Source organism: Elephantulus edwardii, unplaced genomic scaffold, assembly GCF_000299155.1.
Source record: "Elephantulus edwardii isolate Elephantulus edwardi_28Jun2011 unplaced genomic scaffold, EleEdw1.0 scaffold00005, whole genome shotgun sequence".
Classification (NCBI taxonomy): Eukaryota; Metazoa; Chordata; class Mammalia; order Macroscelidea; family Macroscelididae; genus Elephantulus; species Elephantulus edwardii.
In genome coordinates, this window is record NW_006399755.1 from 27,091,111 (window position 1) to 27,106,853 (window position 15,743).

Consider the following 15,743-nt stretch of genomic DNA (forward strand, 5'->3'; position numbering starts at 1 on the left):
TACTATTTCCCAGTCAAAGGTGATGCATCCTGTAGAACTGGTGTGTAGATAGGCTTTTCTTGCAGAAAGGTCAGAGGAGAGGCTCGGCATCTGACTGGCTGAAGTTGGGCACCTCACAGGACAGCCATCAGACCCCACAGAGCCACCCCATTTTCTCAGGTAATCGAAGACGCCAAAAGCCCGTGACATCTGTTCCGGCAGAAAGGTCAGAGGAGAGGAACGGCATCTGACTAGCTGAAGTTGGGCACCTCACAGGACAGCCATCTTAGTACTTAGGCTGACATAACTGCTCCTCAATAATTTGGAAATTTTCCCATCTGCTGATCTCCTGGCTGCTGGTACCAAGGATGTTGACTATGGATCCAACTAAGATAAAATCTTTAACAACTTTAATCTTTTTTCAATTTATTATGATATTGCCTATTGATCCAGTAGTAAGAATTTTTGTTTTCTTGACATTGAAATGCAATCCATATTGAAGGCTGTATTTTTTTTTTTCATTTTCTGCAGCAAATGCCTCAAGTACTCCTCACTTTCAGCAAGCAAGGTTGTCCCATTTGTATAATGCAGATAGATTATGGATGAGTCTTCTCAGATCTTGAGGCCACATTCCACTTCATAGAGCCCAGGTTCTTGAATAATTTTCTCAGTATACAGAGTACATTCAGGGAGAGAATACAACCCAGGTGCACTCCTTTATTAATCTTAAACCATGTAGCATTCCCTTATTCTATTAATACAACACTTTTTGGTCTAGGTATAGATTTTGCAAGAGCACAATTAAATTTTCTAGAATTGCCATTCTTTTCAATGTTAGCAATAATTTGTTATGATCCACACAGTCAAATGCCTTTGCATAGTCAATAAAGGATAGATTAACACTCTTCTGGGTATTCTTTACCTTCATCCGGGATCCAACTAAGACCAGCAATGATATCTCTGGTGCCATAGCTTCTGAATCCAGTTTGAAATTCTGGAAGTTCCCTTTCTATGTACAATTCTAGCTGGTTTTGAATGATCTTCAGCAGGATTTTGCTTGCATGTGATATTAATGATTTGATAATTTCCACATTCTTTTGTATTACTTTTCTTGGGAATGGGAATGGGAATAAGTATAGATCTTTTCAAGTTAGTCAGCTGACAGTTATCCTCCAAATTTTCTGGCATAAACTGGTGAACACATCCAGGGCTTCATCTGTTAGTTGGAATATGGTCTATTGGTATCCTATCAATTCCTAGGGCCTTATTTTTTGCTAATGCCTTCTAGAGTTCATTCACTGAAAGACTTAATAAGCAAAATTCCAAAGAAGTATATATTAAGAGTTTAGAATATTGCTTAAATGTTCATGACTGACTTGTAATTCTATCAACTTGTCTCCCAAATGGGTTTAAGGCCTAATTCACATCATCCTCCATAATATCACCTTCTCCATAATTTCTTAGGTTTTTATAAAAGAGAATTGTTGTAATTTACAAAATCATTGCTCCTATGAGCTGTGTAGTATTCCACTGTGTGAATGTACCATAATTTCTGAATCCATTAGATTGTGATTGGACATCTGGGCTGTGGTTTTGTAAATCACTACGTAACTTGGGAGGGACTGGAGAGCATTATGCTGAGTGAACTAATTCAGTCCTGTAAGGACAAATACTGTATAAAACCATTATTGTAGAATAAGTATGAAGATCCAGTGGCGGGGGCGGCAAAGCACAGGCATGAGGATGGATCCAGTGTGAAAAACAGTGTATTCAAATTTTGTAAATAAATCAGTATAAAATAATTTTTTAAAAATCCACAATGTGTAGGAATGATACTATGAAACACAACATGAATAAAAGAATGCATAAAGCACAATGTAAACAAAGCACAAGGTATATGAATTTTATATACAAACAAATATAAAATAATAATCTTTTTTAAAAGAATAGTTGTATTTATATTGAAGTACATTTATTTGTATTTATAAATGTGAAAACAGGCTGTTTAATAGAGTTACATCCATTTTCATTTTCTGGCCTAGAGAACACAATGATTTTTCATTGTATAATCTAAAAGAATACAACATATTCTTCCTAAAAATCAATCTTTAAAATGGTACTATAAGAGAAAAAGTTACCTAGTCCCTTTTTCAGACTTAACTAAAACAATTCAATTGTTATACTATGTGCTATCAGATTGGTTGATGGAGAGTCTATGTGCAACAGATCAAAACCTTGTCCAATCCTTCACTTCCTTACACTGTGTAGAAGGCCACTAGTGCAGTCATTGTACTAATCCATCTTGTTATAATGTAAAATATAAATACTCTAACTCAATAGTCATTTGGGCACATAAACCTATATAGGACTGAGTAAAGAAAAACTTACTTGATGATTTCTTGTGGTTCTTGAGATAAACATACAATGTTGTCACATTTCACTATGAAGAAAGATACAAAAGCATTCTGGTTAAACAGAAAACTGAATATATGACTTTATGTAGTCTCTTTCCAAAACTTCAATAAAATTATAATAAAAGAATAGAAATTATGTATAATGCCTCAAATAGAAGGAAAAAATAAAGATGAGGGTTGTTTATTTGTTGTTCTAACTTAAAATCGAAAAACAGATGTCAAAGAATAATTGTCTTAAAGGCCACAGAAATCTGAAACTTAATTGCATGATAAGAAGTCAACAGGAAGTGGGACAATTTTTACTTCAGAAGTTGGAAAATATTTAAAAAATTGAGGTACCAGGTGCATCTGAAAGCATGGGTATAGTACTGACACAAATCTAATGATTAGCCAACTCAGGCAGAGGAGAGGATATTTAATGTCTAGGAAAACTGAGCCAAAGTAGTTGGAGACTACAAAAGTAGCAAAATAAAAAACCCAAAGAGAACAAGAGTGTGGTCAGCTATGGAAATTGTTGTTAGTAGGTGCCATCAAGTTAATTTGAACTCTAAATGATCCTATTAACAACACATCCGAACCTTGTCCTATCCGGCACCATTCTCATGATCTCTACTATGCTTGGGCCCACTGTTACAGTCATTGTGTCAATCCATCTTGCTGAAGATCTTCCTCTATTTCTGACCCTCCACCTTTCCCAGCATGATGTCTTCTGCCAAAGACTGGCTCCTTTTGAAAACATGTCCAGAGTTTCCCTACCCACACCTCTAAGGAAGCACTCTTGCTGCATTTCTTCCAAGCCTGACTTGTTTGCTCTTTCAACAGTCCATGGGATATTCAATATTCTTCACCAACACCACAACTTAAAGGCATCATTTTTTCTGTCATCTTTATTCATAGTCCAACTTTCAGATGGATAGATAGAAAGCAACTTAAACCAAAGTCCCCCATGACTTGGATCAGGCATCTCAGTCCTTAAACTGACACTGCTGCTCTTCAGCACTTTGGAGAGGTCCTTGGTAGCTGATTTTTCCCAATGCAACACACTTTTTGATTTCTTGACTGTTGTTACCAGTATTGATTGTGGATCTAAGTAAAATGAATTCATTGACTTTAATCTTTTCTCTGTCTATCATGATGCTGCCTACCAGTCCAGAAGTATTTTTATTTTCTTGATGCTGAGATGAAATCCATATTTAAAGTCTTTGTTCTTCTGCAGCAAATGTCTTTGCACTTTCTGTAAACAAGGTTGTGTCACTGGCACACACAGGCTGTTGATGAATCTTCCTTCATTCTTGATGCCACATTATTCTTCATATTGTACAGTTTTTTCATATTATTTGCTCAGCACACAGACTGGATAGGGAGAAAGGATAAAATCCTGATACACACCTTTCCTAATTTTGAACCATGCAGTATTCTTTTTTTCAGCCCAGACAACAGTTTCCTGGTCTAGGCATAGATTTCTCATAAACACAAGTAAGTGTTCTGGGATTCTCATTCCTTTTCTGTGATATTCATATTGGTTATGAGGCATATAATCATAAAACAGGTGAAAAAGGAAAAGATCATAAAATGGATGTCAAAAGGGAATCTGAAAATTGCACGAGAATGTAGACAAACCAAAAAAGAAATGCCGAAGTAAAAGAGATGAAGAGACAGTTTCAAAGTGCAACTCAAGGAGACAAAGCAAAGTATTATAATGGAATGTGCAAAGAACAGGCATTAGAAAACAAAAATGGGAAAGTACGCTTGGTGTTTTTCAAGCTAAAAGAACAGAAGAACAAATTTAAGTCTCAAATTGCAATACTGAAAGAGTCTAATGGCAAAATAACCAATTCAGAAAACATCTAAAGAAGGTAGAAGGAATACAGAGTCACTATATCAAAAAGAATTAGTTGACACTGAACCATTTTAGGTAGGAACATATGATCGCGTATCAATGCTAACAAAGAAGCAGTTCACACTGCAGGAAAGGCACTGGCAAAAAGTAACGTCCCAGGAATTTAGAGAAGACCAATACACATGTTTCAAACAAACAGATGCAGCCTTGGGTGTGCTCACTAATCTATACCAAGAAATTTAGAAGACAGCTACCTGGAAAACTGAATGGGAGAGGGGGCATATTTGTTCCCATTCCATAAAAATAGGATCTAAAAGAATGGGGAAATTATAGAGAAATATTATTAATATCACATGCAAGGGAAATCTTGCTAAAGATTGTTTTTAAAAGGCTGGAGGAGTACACTGATAGGGAACTGCCAGAAATTACAGCTGGATCAAGAAGATATGACCTGAGGGATACCAATGCTGATGTCAGATGGATCTTTTCTTTCAGAAAATACCAGAAAGATGTTCCCTGTGTTTTACTGACTACATGTGATAAGTCAAATCATACAGAATAGAAAAGATTCCTAGTTGGTTTTTATTTTCACTATGCAGGTCTCTGATTATAATGGGCTAGCATTTCTCTCTTTTTAGGCACATGACTTACCTCAGAAAAAATAAACAGTCTCTTACCATTCGGTCAGTTCTGACCCATTATGACCCTATTTGTTAAGCGCTGTCTAGCCAAGTGCAACTCACAGTGACCCTATGAACAGACCTGAACTCTGTCATATTCTGCACCATCCTTATTATTTACAAACCTTTTGAGTCCACCATCACAGACACTATATCAACCCATATAATTGGGAGCCTCTTCTTTGTTGACCCTCTACCTTTCCAAGCAAGATGAACCTTTCCAAAAAATAGCCTTTCCTAGAAACGTGTCCAAAGTATATGGGGAAAAAGCTTCAAACATCTTTGTCTCCAAGGGACATACATTCTTATTGGACTTTCTCCAAAATATAACAATTAGTTCTTTTCCCTATCCATAGGATATTCAGTACTTTTCTCCAAAACCACAACTCAAAGGCATCAATTCTTCCTCTGTTATCCTTATTCACTTTCCATGTCTCAGATGCATAGCAGGTGATTGGAAAGACTATGGCTTAAATAAGGTACACCTTATTCTTTAAACTGACATAAATGTTCTCCAGGACTTTGTCATTTTTTTTTCTCCTTTCTCTCTTTTCACCTCCATGACTATGAAGAGGTCTCTGACAGCAGACTTTTCCAAAGCTTTATCTCCCAACCTCCTAGGTGCTGGTACCAAGGGTGTTGACTGTGGATCCAAACAAGATGAAATTGACAATTTCAATCTTTTCTTCATCTATCATGATGTTGTGCATTGGTCCAGTGGTGAGGACCTTCATTTTCTTGACTTTGAGATATAATCCAAATTGAAGGCTGCAGTCTTTGATCCTCTGAAGCAAATGTTTCAAGTCCTTTTCACTCCCAGCAAGCAAGGGTGTGTCATCTGCATAATGCAGGTTGTTGAGTCTTCCTCCAATCCTGATGCCATATTCTTCATAAAGTCAAGCTTCTTTAATGATTTTTCTCAGCATACAGATTGAATAATGTAAAACTTCCCAGTATGCTTGTCAAGGCTGCAATTTTTACAGAAGCATACCAGATGGCCATGTCCTTCTCCTGAGAAGTGGCTGGTGGGTTCAAATCACGACTCCTTCAGCTAACAGCTATTTGAGTATCATACTATCAGGGTTCCTTCAAGAGAAACAGTTTACCTTAATGGAAAGCCAGGTCTTCAATGAATAATCATTTTATAAACTAATCAGAAGATCTCCCAACATTTTTAATGCAGCTTTCATTGTAGATCCCTGATATAAAATGGATAGTTAAATATCAATGGACATTTGAGCAAAGCCAATATCAAGGAAGAGAGAAAGTAAAGCAACAAATTGGGCATAGGAGTGGAAAATAGAATTAAAAAAAACAAACAAACAAATACTCTCAGAAAAGCAAACAAAAGGGAAAGAGATGAGTAATAGGAAAGAATAATTTTGTGTTGTTGTTAGAGAAAAAGGACCAACATCCAAATCATAGTAGATTTAGATGAGTGAGTAGGGAAAGGGAGAGTGGGGAAATGATAAAAGAAATAGTAAAAGAAAATTTTCAGAACTGAGGAATTAGAGCTCACCGCTTTCATTAATCTATATGATACTGTACATGTATGTGTGAGAAAGCCAAAATAAACAAACAAAAAACCCCACAAAGAAACATAAGGGAATTTCAGATGGCTAAAAGTAAACAGAAGATTCTAGAGTAACTACAAATCACACATGAAAAAATGGACACCTCAATTAATCAGATTTCTCAAGAGCAACACTAAAACCTAGGTAATAATAAACAAATTTTTTAAATTCTAAGAGATAATTGTTTCCAAATGAAAATTTAATATCTAAACAAGCTGTGAACATATGAAAGTTGAACAAATAAATTCTAAACATACAAAGTTCTAAGAGATTTAGCTACATGAGCCCCTCAGATGAGCTCCTAATGAAGATGTGCTCCCAAGTGAAGGAAGAAATTGGTAAGGAGGAGGACAAGGGCTCAGGTCAGAGTACCAACCCAAGAGGAAGGGGAACGGTAATCCCAAAATACCCAGGCTGCGAGCCTAGACAAATTCCAATTCAGAATTAAAGGACTGACCATCTTAGAAGTAATTTCACAGCTTTGCCAGAAGAGTAGGAGAACAGTTGTCAATATGGTGCACTGAGGTAATCTGGGGTTGCTGTGATGTTGAACCTTGTGCCACTGGGGTGTCAAATGGCATAATGGTTACCCATGGTGGACAGTATTTAGTGGAGCTCCCAGTTTAAGACAGGTTTGGAAGCAGGAATGGCATCCACTTCCTAAACAACAAGCCTCTAGAAACTCTATGAACTTTGATAAATATCAATAGTTGTAGAAATACTACAGGCCTTTGTTAATAGGATCGCTATGAGTTATGTTCAAATTGAAGGCAATCAGCAACAACAACAACAAAGTGGGAGAGCTATAGGAAACAAGAAAATTAAAAATCAAGACATTTATAAAGCATAAAAGATATCTGCTCACTTGTGAAGAATATTGACATAGTCATAAGTAATCAAATATTCTGATATAACTACAATAGGTGGATGGGGGAAGATGTGTAAGTGAAGGACAGTTTCATGTTACTGTTGTTTCATGTCACTGTTGCTGTTATGGAAGAAGTCTAAAAATAATTTCTCAAGTGGAGCACCCCAGAAATATATAGATAAACTTGGAAATAGAGTAGAAAATAGCAGAATAAATGTGTTGAAAGCTGTTTTGGGGGCAGTCCTCAAGTGGACACAATTTTATTATAGAGAATACATCTTTAAAACAATATAACTAGGTTCAAGTGAAAAGTTAAATTATATATATCATTCAGTCAGTCAGTCAGTAATTTCACAGGTTATTTTATATTTTAGGTTCAGAAGACACAGTCATGAATTGCTGAGTACTATAAATATATTAGTGTGTTAGTAGATCAGACACGGGATCAGCACAAAGTGGGACCAATCCTCCTGTGGACAAACCAACTTCAAAATAACCAGGAACACTGCAAGTGTCATAACATGAGATGGTGCAAAGTGCTTGGTCAACAGCATCTTGGTTTTCTTCAGAACCATAAGCCCTATGGAAGAGTATGTGAACCTATGGACCCCCAAGAGAAAAAGTGCTATGAATGGTTAATTTGACAGAGGAGGATGGCAGTGTGAGATTACCCAATAAGCAAGGTAAGCATGCACTGGTTTGTGTTTACTTAGTAATCTGAAGTGAACAACTTCAGAGCATACAAATAGCTATGAAAGTAAATCACAAATAAACAAAGAGTAAACCACAAATCAGTGATGCAGGCCATGGTTTTTGCAATTACTTGCTATGCATCAGAGAGCTGGACAATGACGAAGGATGACAGAAGAAGAATTGATGGCTTTGAGTTGTGGTGCTAGAGGAAAAGTCTTGAACATACTTGAACTGCCAAGAAAGCAAACAAGTCTGTCTTGGAGAGGGTGAAACCAAGTTTCTTTTTAGAATCTAGGGTTTTGAAGCTCTGTCTCACATACTTTGGGCATGTGGCCAGAGGTCCTTGGAAAAGGAAGGATGTCATGCGCAGAAGGGTGGAGGGACAGTGCAGGAGAGGAAGACCCCAGATGAGATGGATTGATATAATGACTGGGGCAAAGGGGGTAGGTGTGTCAGAATCAGCGAGACTGGTTCAGGACAGGGCAGGCTTCAGAGCTGCTGTACATATGGTCACTTTGAGTCAAGGTGACTTGACAACACAAGCCACAAATAAATTTTTTAAAAAAGGTTTCAATTTTAGATATGGCTGGCATCTCTAACTTCTATAGCATCTTCCTACAGAATCAAAACCTCTTCAAATTTACAGTCACCTGAAAGCAGGGTAAGCATAAATAAGGAAACCTATTGTGAAATTATTCACTACAGATTAGTAAGTAATTACCAGCAAGCACATGGTTACCTGAATATCAGGAAATCTGCACCTGGAATTTGATCAGCAAGGCCTTCTGACTAAAGACCTAAGGATACTCGGTATGACGTGAGGGGAGTGGACGGAAAGGGCAGGATGTAAATGAAAGAACTGTGCTATGAGGAGTCCATCTCTTGGTTATGGGGAACTCTTCCGGGTACAAGAAGTCAACATAATTACTTCACTAGCTGGAGAAACCATGGACTGTATCAGGTGCACCTTAGTCTCCAGAGTGACATGGTCTTTGTAATCACTTGCTATGTATCAGAGAGCCGGACAATGACTAGGGATGATAGTAGAATTGATGCCTTTGATCTGTGGTATTGGAGAAGAGTATTGAATATACCATGGACTGCTAAGAAAACAAACAGGTTCATCCTGTTGTTGTTGCTGCTATGTGCTGTCGAGTTGCTTGCGACTCATAATGACCCTATGTACAACAGCCCTAAACCCTGCTCTATTCTGTGCCAATCGCTCTGTCTCCAATACACTCACCCTAAATACCCCAGTCACTGAATCAATCCACTTGAGGGTCTTCCCCCTCGTGCGCTGTCCCTCCACACTTCCAAGCATGATGTCCCTCTCCAAGGACTGGTCCCTCTTTATAACACGTTCAAAGTATGTCAGACAAAGCCTCAGAATCCTTGCCTCCAAGGAGCACCCCGGTTTAACCCTCTCTGGAATAAATCTGTTTGTTTTCTTAGCATTCCATGGTACACTCAGTACTCTTCTCCAGCACCACAACTCAAAGGCATCAATTCTTCTATCCTGCCTAGTCACTGCCCAACTCTCTGATGCATAAGAAATGATTGCAAAGACCACGGCCTGTATCAGACACACCTCAGTCTCCAGAGAGACACCATTGCTCTTCAGTACTTTGGAGAGGTCCTTAACAGCAGACTTTCCCATTACAATACGTCTTTTAATTTCCTGGCTGCTGGTGCCAAGAGTGTTGACTGCGGAGCCAAGAAGACTAAAGCTGTGTACAATCTCAATCTCTTCACCATCCATTCTGATGTTGCCAATTGATCCAGTGGTAAGAATCTTTGTCATCTTGACATTGAGCCTCAATCCATATTGAAGGCTGCAGTGCTTGACCCTCTGCAGCAAGCACTTCAAGTCCTCCTCAGTTTTAGCAAGCAGCGTGTGTCATCTGCATAATGCAGATTGTTGATAGATCTTCCACCAATCATGATGCCACACTTCTCCTCATAGAGGCCAGCCTCTCAGAGGGTTAAACCAGGCTGCTCCTTGGAGGCAAGGATTCTGAAGCTTCGTCTGACATACTTTGGATATGCCGCAAGGAGGGACAGTTCTTGGAGAGGGACATCATGCTTGGGAGGGTGGAGGGACAACACAGGAGAGGAAGACCCTCTATGAGGTGAATTGATTCAGTGACTCAGGTAGTTGAGGTAGGTATGTTGGAGACAGTGAGATTGGCACAGGATAGAGCACGGTTTAGGGCTGTTGTACATAGGGTCACCATGAGTTGCAGGTGGCTCGATGGCACCTAACTACAACAACTGAAGAGAAGAATACAAGGCAACGGAGTTAGTAGTAAAGAAAACACGAGCAGACTGAGCAATGAGCACACCAAGGGGCCAATAGAGCAGAAAGATTGAAAGGCTCCAGGGCCTCCCATTTCTATCAGACCCTTACAAGGAATGCATAGAGAGGAAAATCTTCACAAAAAACACTGAAACTTTTGCTAATCAAGAGGAAAAGGAGACTCATGTCAGTATGATTTTGGGTACTATAAGGGAAGCCTGGAAATAGGCATTCCAGATCAAAGAGCTAAAATCAGACATTCCATCTTTGTGATGGGTAGACTCTCTCTGGTACCATCAATTCATGAAATCATTTAAAGATGCTATGCTTATGATTTCTAATGATGTAAAAAAAAACCCACACTGATTGTCTTGGTAGAGTTATAGCAGGAATGATTTTAGTACCATTTCATTACTAAAAATGGATACAGAAAATATTTAAGTATCCTCTTCTAAAACAGTCATTTGTTATATATGTCTAATTAATAACTGCCAGATAACAAGAAGGCATTTCTTACCTTCTAATGGTTTATGGTAATCCTTTTGAACTGTTAGTTGGTACAGAGGTTGATTGGTCATTAACAGGTGGGCTGCCTCCAAATTCACTGGATTTTCTAGCACTGGATTAGAAAGCATAACCTATAGGAAACAGATACAATTTTAAAGTTATTTTTTCTCCTTAGATTAAAAAAACAAGCCAATACACACAAACTTCAACAGGTATTAATGCCTACTATATATCTGGAGATATAGATAGTTATGAAAAATGAAACATAATCCCTACTCTCAAGAAACATCTCTAGAATTCTACCAACTACAGTATGTTCAGTCCCACAAAGAGATGACCAAAAGTAAGTAAAGCTTATTAATTCTGATGGCACATGATCTTGTTTTCCGACACTTTAAAATTAACAGTCTATAAGTTGAAATTATCTATTCAATAATTTTAATAATTAAATGGAAAAAATGTCAATAAGAAAACATACCTAAAGATCCTCACCAAAATACCTACATGTAGACACAGGTCAAGGTGGGTAATGGTGACTTAAGAATAATGTAAATTGTGTCAATTTTTCATTTATAAAAGCAAATGTCTGACTATCTTAAAGTGAACAAGAATTTTCTACTGCTTAAGTTTTCTTGTTTGGAAAATACACTGGGCTCCATTTCCAAGAACATTTTAACTATGTAAATAAGGATTTGGTACAGATTGCACTAAAAATACTAAGACATAGCCATCAAGTCAGAACCAACTCAAAATTGATTCAACATTGGGTTTTCAGAGGCTATAAATTTGATGCTTTGGTGCTGGAGAAGAGTACTGAATATACCATGGATTGCTAGAAGAACAAACAAGTTCGTCCTGGAGAGGATTACACAGGCTTCTATTTGGAGGCAAGTATTCTGAAGCTTTGTCTGACATACTTTGGACATATTGCAAGGAGGGACCGGTCCTTGGAGAGGGACATCATGCTTGGAAGGGTGAAAGGACTGTGCAAGAAAGGAAGACCCTCGATGAGATGGACTGATTCTGTCACTGGGATAATAGAGATGTTGGAGACAATAAGATTGGCAAGGGATAGAACAGGGTGTAGGGCTGTTTGTACATAGGGTCACTATGAGTCGCAAGTGACAATGGCACATAACAACAACAAATGATAAATTGCATAGTAGGATACTTGCTTGTCTTTCTGCTGTGAGGTCTAGAGAGGCTCCACTTTTGTTTGAGCAATGCAATCTCCAGCAGATCGTGCCACCGGAGCTGCCCCCAGATTGCTCTGTCCTTCCTTAAGTGTCTGAAAAGAGCAAGCTCTTGTTTGTTGGCTAGAGAAATAATCGTATTCAGAGAGGCACACCTGGTAAAGTGTATTAAGCAATCTTTCATTAACCACGGTGCTTAAGGCCTATTCGTATACTGGCTCATGAGCTATTAACTGTACTTAATGATTTTTAAGACTTGCCAATATAAATACATGTTAACATGCATAAATCAGATACCTTGCTAAAACAGTAAATAAAAATCCAACTTTTAAATTATCTGTGTTCTAAAAAGCCTTTCAAGAAATAAGTATTGCCACTAGGCCGCCAGTGCTCCCTATAATAACTCCAAATACTAGTAAAAAATTCCCACCCACTACCCTGAGTGATTCCAACACACAACCACCTGACAGGACAGAGTAGAATGACCCAGAGGGTTTTCAAGGATAAGTCTGTTTTTTCAACTCCCCCCCCCCAGTTTTACATTGGTTTGCGTACAAAGTTCGTATACATTGTGTTCCATACATGCATTCTCACTGTGTTATAAAATCAATTACCATTAAACCATGCCAATCATTATTCTCTTTCCAGATTCCCACCAGACCTTTTTAATTTCCTTTACCCCTCCTCCACCTACCAAATTGTGTGACTCTGTGACTTCTCCACTGTTCAATTTCACCCCTCTGTTCCCACCCCTTGGATCCCACAAACACATTTTACTGGTTTTCCTTCTATTTTTACAATGATGGTCCTAGGCAGTATTTACCCTTATGAGACTGAATTAGTTCACTCAATATAATGCTCTCCATCTCTCCCAAGTTATGCAGTAATTTTTTAAATTGTTGCTCCTGGTGCTCCATAGTATTCCATCATGTGAATGTGCCACAGTTTTTCAATCCCTTCAGTTGTGGTTGGACATTTGGATCATTTCCATGTTCTTATTATTGTGAATAACGCTGCTGTGAACATTGGCATACAAGTTTCCATTTGAGTCTCAATTTTAATTTCCTTGGTATATAATCCTAGGACTGGAATAGTTGGATCATATGGAATTTCTATGTTCAGCTTTTTGAGGAAATATCAAACTGCCTTCCAGAGTAGATTAAGTCTTTATGGACAGAGTCACATCTTTGTCTAGCAGCTGGTGGGTTTTAACCACTACACCAGGACTCCTTGCAAACAATTTCACCAGTTGGTAAATTTTATACATTTTATAACATTCAATTAAGTAAGACCTCATTAACTTGGAATTAATTCTGTGAATGACTATTGTGTTGACATTTATCTTTGCATATTTGAAAGCACAAGTTTTCAAAAAGTTAAAAATTAGGTGATGATTAAAATATGTGGGCTTTAAGACAGTTTACATGTGTCTTGTTTGTCCTACAAATTACAGTAGACATTAATCATGGTCTAGGAAGCTCATGTGACCTAGTAAATATACTGCTACACTGTCAACTCAACTGCAGTGAGTTCAAACAAGCTTCACTGTGGCCAAAGGATAGGCAATCTCGGCGCCAAGATCCTGCTGTACTCTGTGAATATGGTGCTGTGAGACCCGCGTAAATTCACAAACATGAATAGGTGATTATAGAAAGCGGTGTTGGAACAGTGGGAATCGCAATTTTGCACAGAAAGCTTTGGGAGATGTTGCTTACTATAGCCTCTTGAAGTTGGGACAAAATTGAACAAACAAGATGAGTTTGGTGCTCCCGTATGACAGCCGCTAGGTGAACTCTATTCTCCGTTATCAAGAGAAGTGACAGAGGGTAATGAAGCTCTTTCCAAAACCCGAGGACTTGTTAATAAGTCTCGTTGGGAAGATGGTTGGCTGATTAAGATGACACTGAGAAATCTTTGCGAGCCTGAAGAACTAATGAGTGAAGGAGCTTATAAGAAACAAAATCTATTGAGAGAAAAGACAACCACTACAAGAAGTAGTATAAAACAACTTACTCCAGCAGAGCTGTCATAAGTTAGAAGGGGGTAGAATTAAAGCAGCTTTTAGCAAAACATAGTAGAAAACAGAAATGACATGTTGCAGTTATGTTGCCGGAAGAAAGTACCCTGTAACTTTATAATGAGTACAAATAAACCCAATATACACTTTCTTCACACTATGCTGTGATTTTTGGTTATAATATCCAGAATTTATTAATTTATGTGTGGTAAGAATATGTCTACAAATTATGGGTTCAAGGATAGCATTGTTATTTTAAGTCTGATATATTCTGTACCTGGATTTCAGTCTGAATACCCAGCAAACTTTCCACTAGAAATGGTTAAGGTTTTGTGAGTGGTACAGTGTCAGTGAAAAAACAATGTTATCTTAATTTTGCCATATACTGCCTTTGCTGGTGCTATTTTTTTTTTTACAGTGAAGCAACAGCCTTGCAGCAAAAATAAATAATTTAATAGTAAGACACTCAACATCTAATCACAAAAGAAGAAAAACGAAAAGGCAATCTCCTTCTGTGTGATATACTGCCTCTGAAAACCTGCTGGAGGGTCAGCAATGAGTTGGTCCCAATTATATGAATGAGTTTACATTTTTTTCTTTTTTTAAAAAACTATGGTCTGTACCTGCACCTCATCAGATGTGATGTTTAAATTGCTTGAAGTGAAATCAAATTTTAAAAGAACTCAGTTAACCAGTTGCAATAACCATACTGCAAGTGCTCAGTGGTCACATGCATCTAGTGCCTGCTACACTGGACAGTGTACATATCAAATACTTCCATCAGTTCAGAAACTCTATAACGTAGCACTGGTATAGGAGAGTTTGTATTGTGATAGGCTGCTCACCAAAAGACTGGTGGTTCAAGTCCACCAGGTACTAAGCAAGAGAAGGAGAGTCTCCTCCCTGAGGGACTATGATTTGGAATCCACTTGATGGTAATAAGATTGGCATCTTCAAATAAAAATGGCTCTCAAATTGCCATTAGCAGATGAAATGCAGCAATATGGAAATTACTTGAGAGAAAATGCAAAGTGAAAAAGAAGTTGCTTATATACATACATGCCATGATTGTAACAATATAAAAGTTTAGATTTATTTGCTTGATTGCTAGTTGTCCCCAGGTCAGCTTTGACTCCTAACGATTTTACACATCATCAAATTAAAACTCACTAGAGCTAGTTTTGACTTGAGATTTGTCCCCCAGAGTTTTCTTCTGGAAGCAGGCAATCTTTCTCCTGTTGAGCAGCTGGTGAGTCCTGACCACTGATCTTCTGATTAGCAGCTGAGAACTTGAACTTCTGTGATGCCAGAGCTCCTTTTATGTACCTACCGAAGGTCTGCACACTCATGGGCCAGTACCAGGAGGTCAAAGTTAATCACATCTATCCGCTGATCTTGGGGATCCTGAGGTCTAATGAAGGAAGATGAGAAAACAATTGCTGCTTTATCGTATTGTTGGTAGGTGTTGACACTGCTTTCAATTCATAGCCATGTCATGTGACAGGTCAAAACTCTTTCATAGGTCTTAGTTTGGTTGGGTTTTTTCCAACAATTGTTCCAGGAAAGAAAGATGAACAGTCTTCCTCCCATGTGATTTGTTGTTGTTGTCAGGTGCCACTGGGTTGAGTATGACTCATAGCGACCCTACAAACAAAAGATCTGAAGCCTGTTCTATCCTGTGC

The 15,743-nt window shown here is 38.1% G+C and overlaps 1 protein-coding gene across 1 annotated transcript in view; it reads right to left on the reverse strand.

The window, feature by feature from the left end:
- Positions 1 to 15,743, reverse strand: part of UBE2U (ubiquitin-conjugating enzyme E2U (putative)) — a 148,054-nt gene that overhangs the window by 111,029 nt on the left and 21,282 nt on the right. The window contains exons 5-6 of the mRNA XM_006879843.1: positions 10,862 to 10,982; positions 2,368 to 2,419 (exon numbers count right to left, since the gene is read on the reverse strand). Of these exons, the coding sequence (XP_006879905.1) occupies positions 2,368 to 2,419; positions 10,862 to 10,982 (173 nt within the window). The remainder of the gene's footprint in view (positions 1 to 2,367; positions 2,420 to 10,861; positions 10,983 to 15,743) is intronic.